This window comes from Falco cherrug (genome assembly GCF_023634085.1).
Source record: "Falco cherrug isolate bFalChe1 chromosome W unlocalized genomic scaffold, bFalChe1.pri SUPER_W_unloc_1, whole genome shotgun sequence".
NCBI lineage: Eukaryota > Metazoa > Chordata > Aves > Falconiformes > Falconidae > Falco > Falco cherrug.
Window position 1 is genome coordinate 10581635 of NW_026599288.1, and position 13651 is coordinate 10595285.

The 13651-nt window shown below is 41.5% G+C and overlaps 1 protein-coding gene across 10 annotated transcripts in view; it reads right to left on the reverse strand.

The window, feature by feature from the left end:
- LOC129734913 (adenomatous polyposis coli protein-like) overlaps positions 1-13651 on the reverse strand; it is a 128604-nt gene that overhangs the window by 37461 nt on the left and 77492 nt on the right. For 9 of the 10 annotated variants that reach the window (XM_055700309.1, XM_055700310.1, XM_055700308.1 and 6 more), the window contains one exon: positions 2859-2942. In XM_055700309.1, the coding sequence (XP_055556284.1) occupies positions 2859-2942 (84 nt within the window). Of the gene's footprint in view, positions 1-2858; positions 2943-8399; positions 13621-13651 lie in introns of those variants that run through there. The other variant, XM_055700316.1, reaches the window with a different exon arrangement.

Below are 13651 nucleotides of genomic sequence, written 5' to 3' on the forward strand. Positions count from 1 at the left end.
GAAACACCATTCTCTACCAGCTGTGCTCACATCACTATCATCTTCTCTCTAAACTTAAATAAATAAATAATTACAAATCAGATCACTAATAATAAATTGGGCAATTTTATTCAGAAACATTTTGAAAGCTTTCATAACATGTTTTGAAAATATCCTCAAATTGTTTTGAAAACTATACTAATTATATCTGTCCAATAACAAACCAGACGTTCTATGTAGAAAAAAACTGTATATTATATTGGTAATTGTTGTGCTTTCCTCTCATCTTACTGAAAAGTTGCAGCAACTTTAATATTGAATGCTGGAACAAAAAAATGTAAATTAAATGTATTTTCATTCTGAAATAAAGATGGGCATCTCTCTCTAAATATCACATGACAAGAGTACCACTGATTTTAGAGAAAATGACAGACATACAAAGAAATGTCTTGCAGAGTTATCTGAAAATAAAAAATTATACTATAATAATATTGCTCACTAAGTGTCCATGGCAGAATATGAACAAGACTCTGACCTTTCTGGACTATAGTCCTAGACTTTAAAGACAGAAGAGTATCTTCTCTTTTCTTATCACTATTCTATTAGCCTTCTATTCAATGACCTGAATTTAGCCAAGACCTACATACTGTGTAGTAAAGACTAAGTGTATTTAACAAGTGTATCACATTTACACTAAAGGAGGCTATATTGGTTTATACTGATAACTTTTCAGTACTAAGCAATTTTACTATTTTTAAGATATTTTTGATTTATTTAAAAATAAGTATGTCTTACACCATCTGGCAAAACAGAAATACCATCATAGGTAACTTTATTAATCCACACTGGCCACTGGCCAGATCAGTAACAAATACCTTTAAAATCCAAAGCACTAATCAGCATGATTTGCCTTAAAAGAATGTCTAATAGGAAGAGGCTATTATCCAAGATACAGAGAAAACAGCTTAGTAAAAAGGATGTTAAAATTTTTTGTAAACCATTGAAAAATGACTGCTGGAGAATAAGAATCCTAGTTTATTTTTCTGGCTGAAGAATATAGATGTCTCCGGACTACATACTTGACATTTAAATATATTAATTCAAAGAAGATTTATAGCTAATAGAGGAGCTTGTTACTTTAGAAAAAAGCTTTAATAGATGTGATCTACTGTATCTGCTCAATTAAGGTTATTTGAAAAAGGGAGGGAAGATATGTAATTTTGCTAAAAATTACTTATGAAGTGCACAAAGTTTAATTTCATAACAAAGCTAGAGATTAAATCGTATAATTGCCTATTTCTGACATCTACTAGATTGTACTTTCCCTGTGGTTGCTATATACCTCTGCAACAATTTCTATCCATAAAACATAAAAGTTTTATTAGGAAACTGGAAGCCTAACATGCTGCCTCCTGACACCCTGCCCCCTGACTGACATGGGCAGCATATGCAGGATGTCACCCACATTATTCATGTAAGGTATGATTTTCTCAAATCACACTGCCATTGGTGGAGCCAAGAAGTGGTGCGACTCTTACTCGCAGTCAAAAGGCATTTCCATGATCAGCTGTTGCTGCCAGATGACCCAGACACCAAGTGTCCCTGGCAGTCCACCAGAACCAGGGCATCGCTTATGATCCTGTGTTTACTGTCAGTGATTGGGTGAGTCACCATATGGGTGCATTGTTGCTCATCTTTCCTACTGTTCAATAAAACTGTCTTTTATAACATCTTGTCAGTCCCCATTACTGTTCAGACCACAAAGCCCAATGCTACTGTCATTTAATTCAGTTGCTTAATGCAACTGTGCAAGTCTGCTAGTTTGATTTGGGAGACTTATACAAACATTTTAGTATAAAAGTAGAAGTCATTTCTCAAAAAAATCAAACCTATGTTTTACCACAAGTAAGTGTGCTGACAGAATTAAATGAAAAGGTTAGGAAAACAAACTGATAATTCTCAAAAACGTTTACTGACTTTTAAAAGCAGCAATCAAGGCCATAAATGAAGCAAAACTGCAGCTAGACTGGCTAGCATGTCAAAAGACTAGACAACTTCAACTATACACACTACTGTCAGCTTCACTTACAATACCAGATGTTTCCCAAAAAACTAGAATTGTGAAATAATTTATTTTCTACAGTGGGAAAAATCTGTATCCCTTAATAATTCAAAAGTTTCCCTGAACTTTCACAGTAGTTATTTTGAGTAAAGACAATCAAATATGCAGGTCCAAAATACAATTTATAGTTAATTTACAAGTATGAGAAAGAGTTGAGCTTGTAAATTAATTCCCACTGTGAGTACAGTTTTTGTTGATGACAATTATTATTATGGACTTTGCCATGTACAGGAAACATTATCTTCTACTTCTTAATATAGGACCCAATACTTAAATAATAAAAACATGCAAGGCTCCTCTAGTGAAGTCTGACAGAAACTGTATATGCCCTTTTTTTCTTATCTCAAAAGATAGGCAGACCATGAAGCTGCTTATCAGAGATTCATATTTAGAAAGACATTAAAAAATAGTTGCTAAATCAAACTTTCAGCCTTTATATTACATTGCACTTTGACCTTTTTATTGAAACTGCTAGTTAAACTTTTAACTGATATATAATTATTGATTAAAATTAAACAGTAGCATAAAGAATATTCCAAATTTTCCACCCTCAGTTCATTGCTAACAGAGCAAGTAACATGCTACCAAATTTTACTCCCGAGGCAGCTCCAGCCTATGAATATTGAGTAATTTATGAACCATGACATCACTTGCTGATACAAATAATGCTGCCCATCAATATACTCATATAAGTAGATTTGCTTTTTTAAAAAGATACATATTATAATCAAAAGAAGGCAAGAAATTGCTCACTAACCTCTGCTTCAGCTGCTTGTGATTGCAGGAGCTGTCGTATACAAAGAACGTCCTTCTCTATTTGTTGAATCCTCATCACCCTTACCTGAAATAAATGTATTTTCATGTATGATTTTTAAAAAAATAAATCCTTATACTTACTGTACAAAATGACAATGACAGGAGTTCATTGCAAATATAGCTGACTGCAAAACAGAACTACTTCATTCATGAGGAAATTCCACAAATGTTCTTGACAATAAAAAAACAGGCATGATTGAAAACATGGGGTTTTAATAAAACTGAAACTAATTTGGTTATAATATTATATTGTTACACAGTACAAGCCCAGGTATATAATAATATTTCAGTAAAATTGCACAATTTTCCTATTTCTGAATGTGACATTCTATGCAGGTTTTTAGCAAATTATTTCATCTTCATCTCAAATGTTAGAGTTCTACTTGCCTTACAGAGGCACCAGGCCTGCTGGCAACAGAAAGGGTTCACCCATCTCAAAGGGAGAAAAGGATCCTACGTCAGGAGTTAGCAGGACGCATTGAGACAACTTTTAACTAGATTAGAAGGAGGAAGGGGATAAACCCAGGCCTGTTAGAGATGAGCTTGAGGGCAGAATGCCAGTGTTGGAGGCGACATCAAGAGCCCAACTGAAGTGCATCTATGCCAATGCCTGAAGCATGGGCAACAAACAGGAGCTGGAAGCCATCATGCAGGAGGAAGACTATGACATAATGGCTATCACGGAAATGTGATGGGAAAACTCACATGACTGGAGTGCTGCAATGGATGGCTATAAACACTTCAAAAGGGATAGGCAAGGAAGGAGAGGTAATGGGGTAGCTCTGTATGTCAGGGAGTGTTTCAACTGCCTAGAGCAGGGGTCCTCAAACTACGGTCCGCGGGCTGGATACAGCCCCCCAGGGTCCTCAATCCGGCCCCCGGTATTTACAGAACCACCCCCCGCTGGGGGTTGGGGGGGGAAACCAAGCAGCCGCAGATGACTGCCTGCCCCTTCATCCGCACCAGCCCCCTGGTTAAAAAGTTTGAGGACCCCTGGCCTAGAGCTTAATGATAGTAACAAGGCTGAATGTTTATGGGTAAGGATCAGGGGGAAGGCCAACAAGGCAGACATCCTGGGAGGAGTCTGTTATAGACCACCCAAACAGAATGAAGAGGAAGATGAAACATTCTACAAGCAGCTGGGAGAAGTCTCGTGTTCACTAGCGCTTATTCTCGAGTGGGACTTCAACCGACCGGATGTCCACTGGAAATGCAACACAGCGGAGAGGAAGCACTCTAGGAGGTTCCTGGAGTGTGTGGAAGATAACTTCCTGATAGAGCTGGTGAGTGAGTCAACAAGAGGAGATGCCCTGCTGGACCTGCTGGTTACAAACAGGGAAGGCCTGATGGGTGATGCGGTGGTTAGAGGCCGTCTTGGGTATAACAATCATGAAATGATAGAGTTTTTGGTTCTTGGAGAAGGAAGGAACAGGCTCAGAAGAACTGCCACCTTGGACTTTCAAAGGGCAGACTTTGGCCTGTTTAAGAGCCTGGTGGACAGAGTCCCTTGGGAGGCAGTCCTGAAGGGCCAAGGGCTCCAGGAAGGCTGGACGTTCTTCAGAAAGGTAGTCTTAAAGGCAAAGAAACAGTCAGTCCCCATGTGCTGAAAGACAAGCCAGTGGGGAAGAAGACCAGCCTGGCTGAACAGAGAGCTTTGGCGGGAACTCAGGGGAAAAAAAAGAAAATTTACCACCTTTGGCAGAAGGGGCAGGTAACTCTGGAGGACTCCAAGGATGCCATTATTAGGTTATACAGGGAGAAAATTAGAAAAGCAAAAGTCCAGCGAGAATTTAAGCTGGCCACTGCTGTAAAAGATAACAAAACCTGTTTTTACAAATACATTAGAAGCAAAAGGAGGGTCAAGGATAACCTGCATCCTTTACTGGATGCAGTGGGGAACATTGCCACAAAGGATGAGGAAAAGGCTGAGGGACTTAATGCTTCCTTTGCCTCAGTCTTTAATAGCAAGACCAGTTACCCTCTGGGTACTCAGCCCCCCGAGCTGGAAGACAGGGAGGAGGAGGAGCAGAATGAAGTCTCCACAGTCCAGGAGGAAACAGTTACTGACCTGCTGCTCCACTTCGACATGCACAAGTCTATGGGGCTGGATGGGATCCACCTGAGGGTACTGAGGGAGCTGGCAGAGGAGCTCACCAAGCCGTTCTCCATCATTTATCGACAGTTCTGGCTAACTGGGGAGGTACCAGCAGACTGGAGGTTAGCCAATGTGACGCCCATCTACAAGAAGGGCAGGAAGGAGGATCCGGGGAACTACAGGCCCATCAGCCTGACCTCAGTGCTGGGGAAGGTTATGGAGCAGATCATCCTGAGTGCCATCACGTGGCACGTGCAGGACAACTAGGGGATCAGGCCCAGACAGCATGGGTTTATGAAAGGCAGGTCCTGCTTGACAAACCTGATCTCCTTCCACCACAAGATGACCTGCCTAGTGGATGAGGGAAAGGCTGTGGATGTTGTCTACCTGGACCTTAGTAAAGCCTTTGATGCTGTCTTCCATAGCATTCTGCTGGAGAAACTGGCTGCTCATGGCTTGGACAGCTGTACTCTACGCTGGGTTAAAAGCTGGCTGGCTGGCCGAGCCCAAAGAGTGGTAGTAAATGGAGTTACATCCAGCTGGCGTCTGGTCACAAGTGGTGTTCCCCAGGGCTCAGTATTGGGCCAGTTCTGTTTAACATCTTTATCACCGATCTGGACAAGGGGATTGAGTGCACCCTCAGGAAGTTTGCAGACGATACCAAGTTGGGGGGAGAGTGTTGATCTGCTTGAGTGTAGGAAGGCTCTGCAGAGGGATCTGGACTCGCTGGATCAATGCACCAAGGCCAATTGTATGAGGTTTAACAAGGAGAAGTGCTGGGTCCTGCACTGGGGTCACAACAACCCCACGCAACACTACAGGCTGGAAAAGCTGCCAGGCGGAATAGGACTTGGGAGTGCTGGTTGACACCTGGCTGAATATGAGCCAGCAGTGTGACCAGATGGCCAAGAAGTCCAAGAGCATCCTGGCTTGTATCTGAAATAGTGTGGCCAGTAGGACAAGGGAAATGATGTACAGTGCCTGTACTCGGCACTGGTGAGGCCACACCTCAAATACTGTGTTCAGTTTTGGGCCCCTCACTTCAAGAGGGATGTAGAGGTGCTGGAACGTGTCCAGAGAAGGGCAAAGAGGCTGGTGATGGGTCTGGAGGACAAGTCTTATGAGGAGCGGCTGAGGGAACTGGGGTTGTTTAGCCTGGAGAAGAGGAGGCTCAGGGGAGACCTTATTGCTCACTACAACTACCTGAAAGGAGGTTGTAGGCAGGCGGAGAAAGGTCTCTTTTACTACGTAACAAGTGGTAGGACAAGGGGAAATGGCCTCAAGTGGCACCAGGGGAGGTTTAGATTGGATATTAGGAAAAATGTCTTCACTGAAAGGGTGGTCAAGCATTGGAACAGGCTGCCCAGGGAGGTGGTGGAATCACCATCCCTTGAGGTGTCTAAAAAACGTGTAGATGTGGTGCTTAGGGACATGGTTTAGTGGTGGTCTTGGCAGTCCTGGGTTAACGGTTGGACTTGAAGGTGTTTTCCAACCGAAATGATTCTATGATTCTATGAATTGAGAGTTATTTATATATCCAGATTGTTTTGAAGGTATAAAATCATTAATATCTTAATTATTTTCAGCTACTACGATGATTAGAGAAATTTGCCTATGGACAGCCTCTGAATATTTTCTGTTCCTACAAATTCCGAAGTATTTACTGGGTTAGCAAAAAAACCCTACATACTGCTTCTTTGGTTTGTTTGGGATTTTATAGATACTTCTGATGTGAATCTTTTATAGCTATAATTGACACTTCCCCCTGCAATAATTCTGTGGTTAGTCAATGGAATGTTGAAAAATTGAACTTCACAGGATACATATACTCCATGTAAATTATACTATTGAGCACAGGATGCATTATGAGTTTGTGAGACAATAAGTGAATGAAATAAGTGATATATCCCTCCATCAGTCTGATAATAAATTGAATGAAAAAAAAATGAACTTTAGAAGTAGGCATAAAATAATTAGCCAAACAATATCAGGACAGAAACAAAGCACTGAATTGATTAAATAGGATATTTTTTGTATGATGGATAGCTTAAAAATGAATGTATAGTTTAAAAGAAAAATCCTGATCATTTTATCTACATAGCATTTACAACGCTATACTAAAGGAGGAGAGGCTTTGTGAATATAGTGGACACAAAAAGGGTCAGCATTGCAATCAGCCTTATTTAACATTTTATAATCTAAAATTGAAATAAGGTATACTTTTTAAAAAGCGGCAAATGCCATGTATATTGTTAACAGATACACAATATAATCTAGATATTTTAGAAACATAGAAAAAATATAATCATTAAGAATAGAATGAATTTTTAAAACATGCAAGATGATAAGCTGTGGGAAAAGCATCCTAAACACCAACACTCAGTGGAGTTAAAAATACTAATCTATAAATTAGATATTTATTTGTAAAGCAAAGTATCAGAAAAAAAGCCAATAAAATTTGAAAGCTACATGCACAGAAGCCTCATCACAACATGAGGCAGATATATAATTCATTCCCCTTCTCTCCTGCATCAGGAAATTCTTAGAGTATTAGAAAGATAAAAATATTACTGGGAATAACTATACATTGGTGAGGTGATGCACAACTAACAGAACACATCTCTCCTTTTCGTCTTTAAGAATTACTTAAACTTTCCCCAAACTGAGTTTCTTTCTGGTTAACCAGTAATTTATTTAATAAAGGGCACTGAGAGAAACTGAGTGTATGTATATGTGACACTAAAAGCAGGGCTTTCCCCCCCAAAAAAAAAAAAAACCAACCAAGTAAAGATTACATGATTTGTCCAGTATCAATGGTGAAGTTCTCAAAACAACAACAATTCAGTCCATATCTGCCAAATTTTAGTCCAGAGATTTAAACATCAGAACGTTCTTCTCTCTGCTTATTCATTATTTGTGTTACAGGGGACTTCAGGAGATCCATCAACCATTTTGCACCAAACACTGCACAAGCAGAAAAAAGAACATATTTCCTGCCCCAAAGGGATTACAGGCCAAAGATAAACATACAATAGAGGTATGCAATCAAAGAAGAATCAGAAATCAATAGTGTTAAGTTTGATGAACAGCAATCAAAACTCTAAGAACATAATTTAATTTGTTCAATAATGAATCGGAAATGATCCTAAAGTCAGTAAATCACTGAATGAATATAAATTATGCTCACTGCTATGTGAACACAAAATAACAAAGCATAGCAGTAGGATTATTGCTGAGCTTTACTTAGATTAAGATGATAAGGGGAAGGCAAAAAATGTCAAGAAAATGTCCATATTACTGGTATTTTACAAGAGACCTCAGATTTGCATGGCCAGGAGGTCAAGAGAGGTGATTCTGCCCCTCTACTGCGCTCTGGTGAGAACTCACCTGGAGTACTGCATCCAGCTCCAGAGTCTTCAGTACAAGAAAGACATGGACCTGATGAAACAGGTCCACAGGAAGGCCACAAAAATGACCAGAGGGATGGAACACCTCTCCTATATGGAAAGACTGAGAGAATTGCGGTTGTTCAGCCTGGAGAAGAGAAGGCTCTAGGGAGACCTTACAGTGGCCCTTCAAGACTTTAAAGGGTGCTTATGAGAAACATGGGGTCAGAATTTTTAGTAGGGCCTGTTGCAATAGAACAAGGGGCAATGGTTTCAAACTAATGTGCTGGTTTCAGCTGGGATAGAGTTAATTTTCTTCTCAGTAGCTGGTACAATACTGTGGTTTGGACTTGGTGTGAGAACAACGTTGATAGCACACTGATGGTTTTGAATGTTGTTAAGTAATGTTTATACTAAGTCAAGTTTCTTGAGTCCTCCCAGAGAGAGGGCTGGAGGGGCACAGGAAATTGGGAGGGGACACAGCCAGGACAGGTGACCTGAACTAGCCAAAGAGGTATTCCATACCATATGACGTCATGCTGAGTATATAAACTGGGGGAAGAAGGAGGAAGGTGGGGACATCTGGCATTATGGCATTTGTCTTCCTGAGTAACCGTTACGTGTGATGGAGCCCTGCTCTCCTGGAGATGGATGAACACCTGCCTACCAATGGAAAGTAGCGAATGAATTCCTTGTTTTGCTTTGCTTGCATGAGCAGCTTTTGCTTTACCTATTAAGTTGTCTTTATCTCAACCCATGCGTTTTCTCACTTTTACTCTTCCAATCCTCTCCCCCACCTCACCAAGGGGGAGTGAGCGAGTGGCTGTGTGGTACTTAGTTGTCAGCTGGGGTTAAACTGGGACAACTAAAAGAGGGTAGATTTGGACTAAATGTAAAGAAAAAAAATTTTACAAGGGTGGTGAAACACTGGAAGAGGTTGCCCTAGAGAGGCTGTAGATGCCCCATCCCTGGAAACATTCAAGGTCAGGCTGGATGGGGCTTTGAGCAACCTGGTCTAGTTGAAGATGTCCTTGCTCATTGCAGGGGGGGTTGGACTATGTGACCTTTAAAGGTCCCTTCCAACCCAAACCATTCTGTGATTGTATGATTAAGAAGTCAAACAGTTTAATATTATAGAAGACAAATGGTTGTAAACTACATAATAAGCAACATTAAATAAACAATAATTTAATAATAAGTTTAATTATAATAATTGTACACAAATATATTATTTAATAATTTAGTATTAAATAAAATAAGAAAACATTATCTCAGTGCTCTTCATTATATGAATGCTATGTCTATTATATTAGTTAACGATGTCATTTGATTACCTGTGCTTTTGCATGACTAGGAATGAACTTTGAAGTATCTGAATGCATTTAGGAACACTTTTAACCCAGCTACACACAACCTTTGCCTTGTCTCAATTAACAAGCAAAAAAGAGGAGGATAGAGAATGTCTGAAGAGAGATATAGGAGAGGAAGGAAGAGAATGTCTGACCTAACAAGAGATGAGAGAACAGCTGGGTATTGTGAAGGAGAGTAGGAAAGATGAACATGGTTATCTAGTGTGTAATAGGTGTCTGCATGCTTGTAGTGATGTATAGCTATGTAACTACATGAATGATTTCTGCCCTGAGCCTGGTGGAGCATGCAGCAGCCTGAGCTTAGCGTGCCAGACCGTGGGAGCACTGCTGCCGCCAGTCAACCCAACAACTAATGTGTGGTCTCCTTACTGAACCAGTCCTTGTTTGGTGTGCCCTTCCTGATTTGCAGACATTGTTGCAAAAAAGTGAATGTATGTGAGGAATGAAGAATCTTACTGAAAGCCTTGATATTTGGGATAATTGATTACCTCTGTATAATGTTAATCCAAAAGAAGTTGATGTTGTTTGCACTTTCAATGTCAATAGTTGTCTTTATGTAGATGCTAATGTAGTAGGAGGTTATGATGGGACCATGACACCCACATAAATCAACACGTGAACATGCTGATAAGCATCATGCGCTTAAATGCAATATAACTTTGGATGAAGCATGTAATGATGTAGTTGATTTATGGAACTGATGGGAACGTATTGCAGCGGTTCTTCTCTTATCCAGAGCAACAGCAGGGAAAGCATTAAAGAGTTAAATCACCTTGTTTGGTAGGCAGTTAAGAATGTGAGTCAAATTTGCCACTGCTTTTTGTTGTTGGCTCAAGGACATGGCTGTGAGGATTTTGATGGTATGTGCTGCGTGGATTTTAGGCGCCCCATTGCAGCAACATGTTACCAAAATCTGAGAAAATGTCAGCCTTTTTGGCATCCATTCACTCAATTGGCAGTATTGTTTGTTTGCTATTGCCTTGGTTGCTGTCATGTTTGCAAGGGCCCTGCAGAACATGGCAAACCTGGTACTAGCTGTTCAAAAAAAAAAGCGGGGAGAATTGTAGAATTGTATGGAACAGAGACAGTGGGTTGTTTGACATTGATAATGTGCAGCTTTGGCCTTGCTTTGACAATGTGCAGCTGAGATCCTGCAGCAAAGAGGTAAATAACTTTGAGGGAGTATGAGAAGAAACTAGGATGAGACAGAAACAAAGGAGGAATGTGATCTCACCTCTAGAAGATAAGGAAACAGCATGAACAGTAGAGAGTAGCCTATAGTGAACAGCACTATGGAAAGTGTTGCATGAATTTGACTGATCACTCAAACTCTATTCATAAGCAGCTTGCTGAGTTAAGAAAAAATGTACAGGCTATAGAGATTGAGTATGGGTTAATGGACTGGCTACAGAGTTTAGGAATTACTGGATGGTTAAAAGATTTGTTTCTGCATGGGATAATGGTATTAATTGCCATTGTAATCTTTTTAATGATATTGGGCTGTGTGTGGAATTGCTTTATGAGAACTATGAACAGAATGATAAAAGGGGTCTGGATTGCTCAAAAACAAAAAAGGGGGATTTGTGGAGTGGCTGGAAGACAACGGACATATCACGAGCAATCCAGACCAAGTAACTGTGTTGTAATAGCAGGCTGAGCAGGCCGAAACTGTAACAAGCTGCAGCTGTTGTGAAGGACATATGCAAGGCCAAGGGAGACAAAGAAACTGTGTATTCACAGAGACATAAGAGAGTCGGACAGAAAGATGAGAAAAAACAGGATGCCTGCACAAGGGGGGAGCAGCGTGTGGGCGCCGCACCGGGACCAATCATAAGGGGAGATGGAAGCGTGTGAACGAGTAGTTTTAACCTATCACCTTTTACATAACAAAGCCTGCGTAGCGTGTGTATTTTTAGCTGGGGGTATAAATTGCTGTGAGTCTATTAGTAGCACCTGTAGAGTATAAATTGCTGTGAGTCTATTAATAAAGTGACACTAACTTGATCACATTGGTCGTATAAGTTGCGTCCAAGCCTTCTGCCTCAACAGACTCCTGTCAAACATGATGGCAAGGTAACCTCTAAAAGAAAGATGTTGTAAACTACCAAGGCAAGTAGACCACCACTGAGGGAGGTGCCCAGTATCTGGGGGAATTAGCTGTGGTGTTCTACAGCAACCTGGACAACAACCAGGCCTCCAAAGATCTGGATGAAATTTAGCACACATGGTCCATGTGGTGGAAGTTTGTACTGGAACATACTGACATTGTACGCCAGCACCCTGATGATAATGGACTGGACAGACATTGAGGCACCAACTGTGGATAAACTGGCCTGCTAGCTCTATCAATTCAAAGAGAAACTCTCATCCTCCCCAACACTATGGGCCTATGTCTCAGCTATGGAAAAACTGTCCCAACAGGTCCAACAATTCAAAGTAAATGTCTTCCTCCTTGTCCCTGCAGGGTGGTGTCTCAGCTTTCAAGAATGCCATATGGAATCAGCCTTTTTCTGCTCAAGGGAAAGGGAACTGTGGGACACCCTGTGGTTCTATCTGTGTGACCACAGGGAGGACATGAGGAATTGGGACGGTGCACCTACTTCAAACCTACAAGCTCACACACATGAATTGCAAGAAAAAACAGCATCCAAAAAGAGTCCATCCAGGAAGATGACTGCTCTGTTTGATGTTGAGCAATTCCCCAGACAGAGTAGAAGGGCTGATCCTACTTCTGCTCCTGATGAATGGACTGAATGGACTTCTGCTTTGCAATTACAGGAGCGAGGTAAGGAATGCTCTGACCAGGAGTAGAGAGGCCCTGACTCTGGCCAGGAAGAGGAACGGGAGAACTGGGTTTACTCCACTATGTGGATTCATAGCTTGGCACATCAGACCCAAACGAGTACAAGGTTATGGTGGAAACTGGTGCACAGTGTACCCTAATGCCATGAGGGTATAAGGTCACAGAACCCATCTGGATTTCTGGAGTGGCAGGGGGATCCCAACAGTTGTCTGTGTTGGAGGCTGAGGTGAGCTTAATAGGGGACAAGTAGCAAAAGCACCCAATGGTGACCAGCCCAGTGGCCCCATGTCTTCTTGGCATAGACTACCTCAGGAGAGGGTACTTCAAGGACCCAAAGGGGTACCAATGGGCTTTTGGAGTAGCCATCATAGATACAGAGAAGATTAAACAGCTTTCCACCTTGCCCAGCCTCTTGGATGATCTCTCTGTTGCCAGGTTGCTGCATGTCCCCGGTATCAATACAGGCTGGGGAATTAAGGGATTGAGAGCAGCCCTGCAGAGAAGGACTTGGGTATACTGGTGTATGAAAAATTGGACATGAGCTGGCAGTGTGAACTTGCAGCCCAGAAAGCCAACCATATCTTGGGCTGCATCAAAAGAAGCGTGGGACAGCAGGTCGAAGGAGGTGATTCTCCCCCTCGAGTATGTTCTCATGAGGCCCCACCTGGAGTACTGTGTTCAGCTCTGGAGCCACCAACATAAAAAGGACATGTACCTGCTGGAGCAAGTCCAGAGGAGGGCCATAAAGATGATCAGAGGGCTGGAGCACCGCTCCTATGGCTGAGCAAGTTGGGGTTATTCAGCCTGGACATGAGAAGGCTCCGGGGAGACTTTATAGCAGCCTTTCAGTACTTAAAGGGGGCTTATAAGAAAGATGGGGATAGACTTTTTAGTAGGGCCTGTAGCGATAGGACAAGGGGTAATGGTTTTAAACTGAAAGAGGGTAGATTTAGATTAGTTATTAGGAAGAAATTCTTTACTGTGAGGGTGGTGAGATGCCCGATCCCTGGAAACATTCAAGGTCAAGTTGGACGGGGCTCTGAGCAAGCCTCTCTAGTAGACCAGATGACCTTTAAAGGT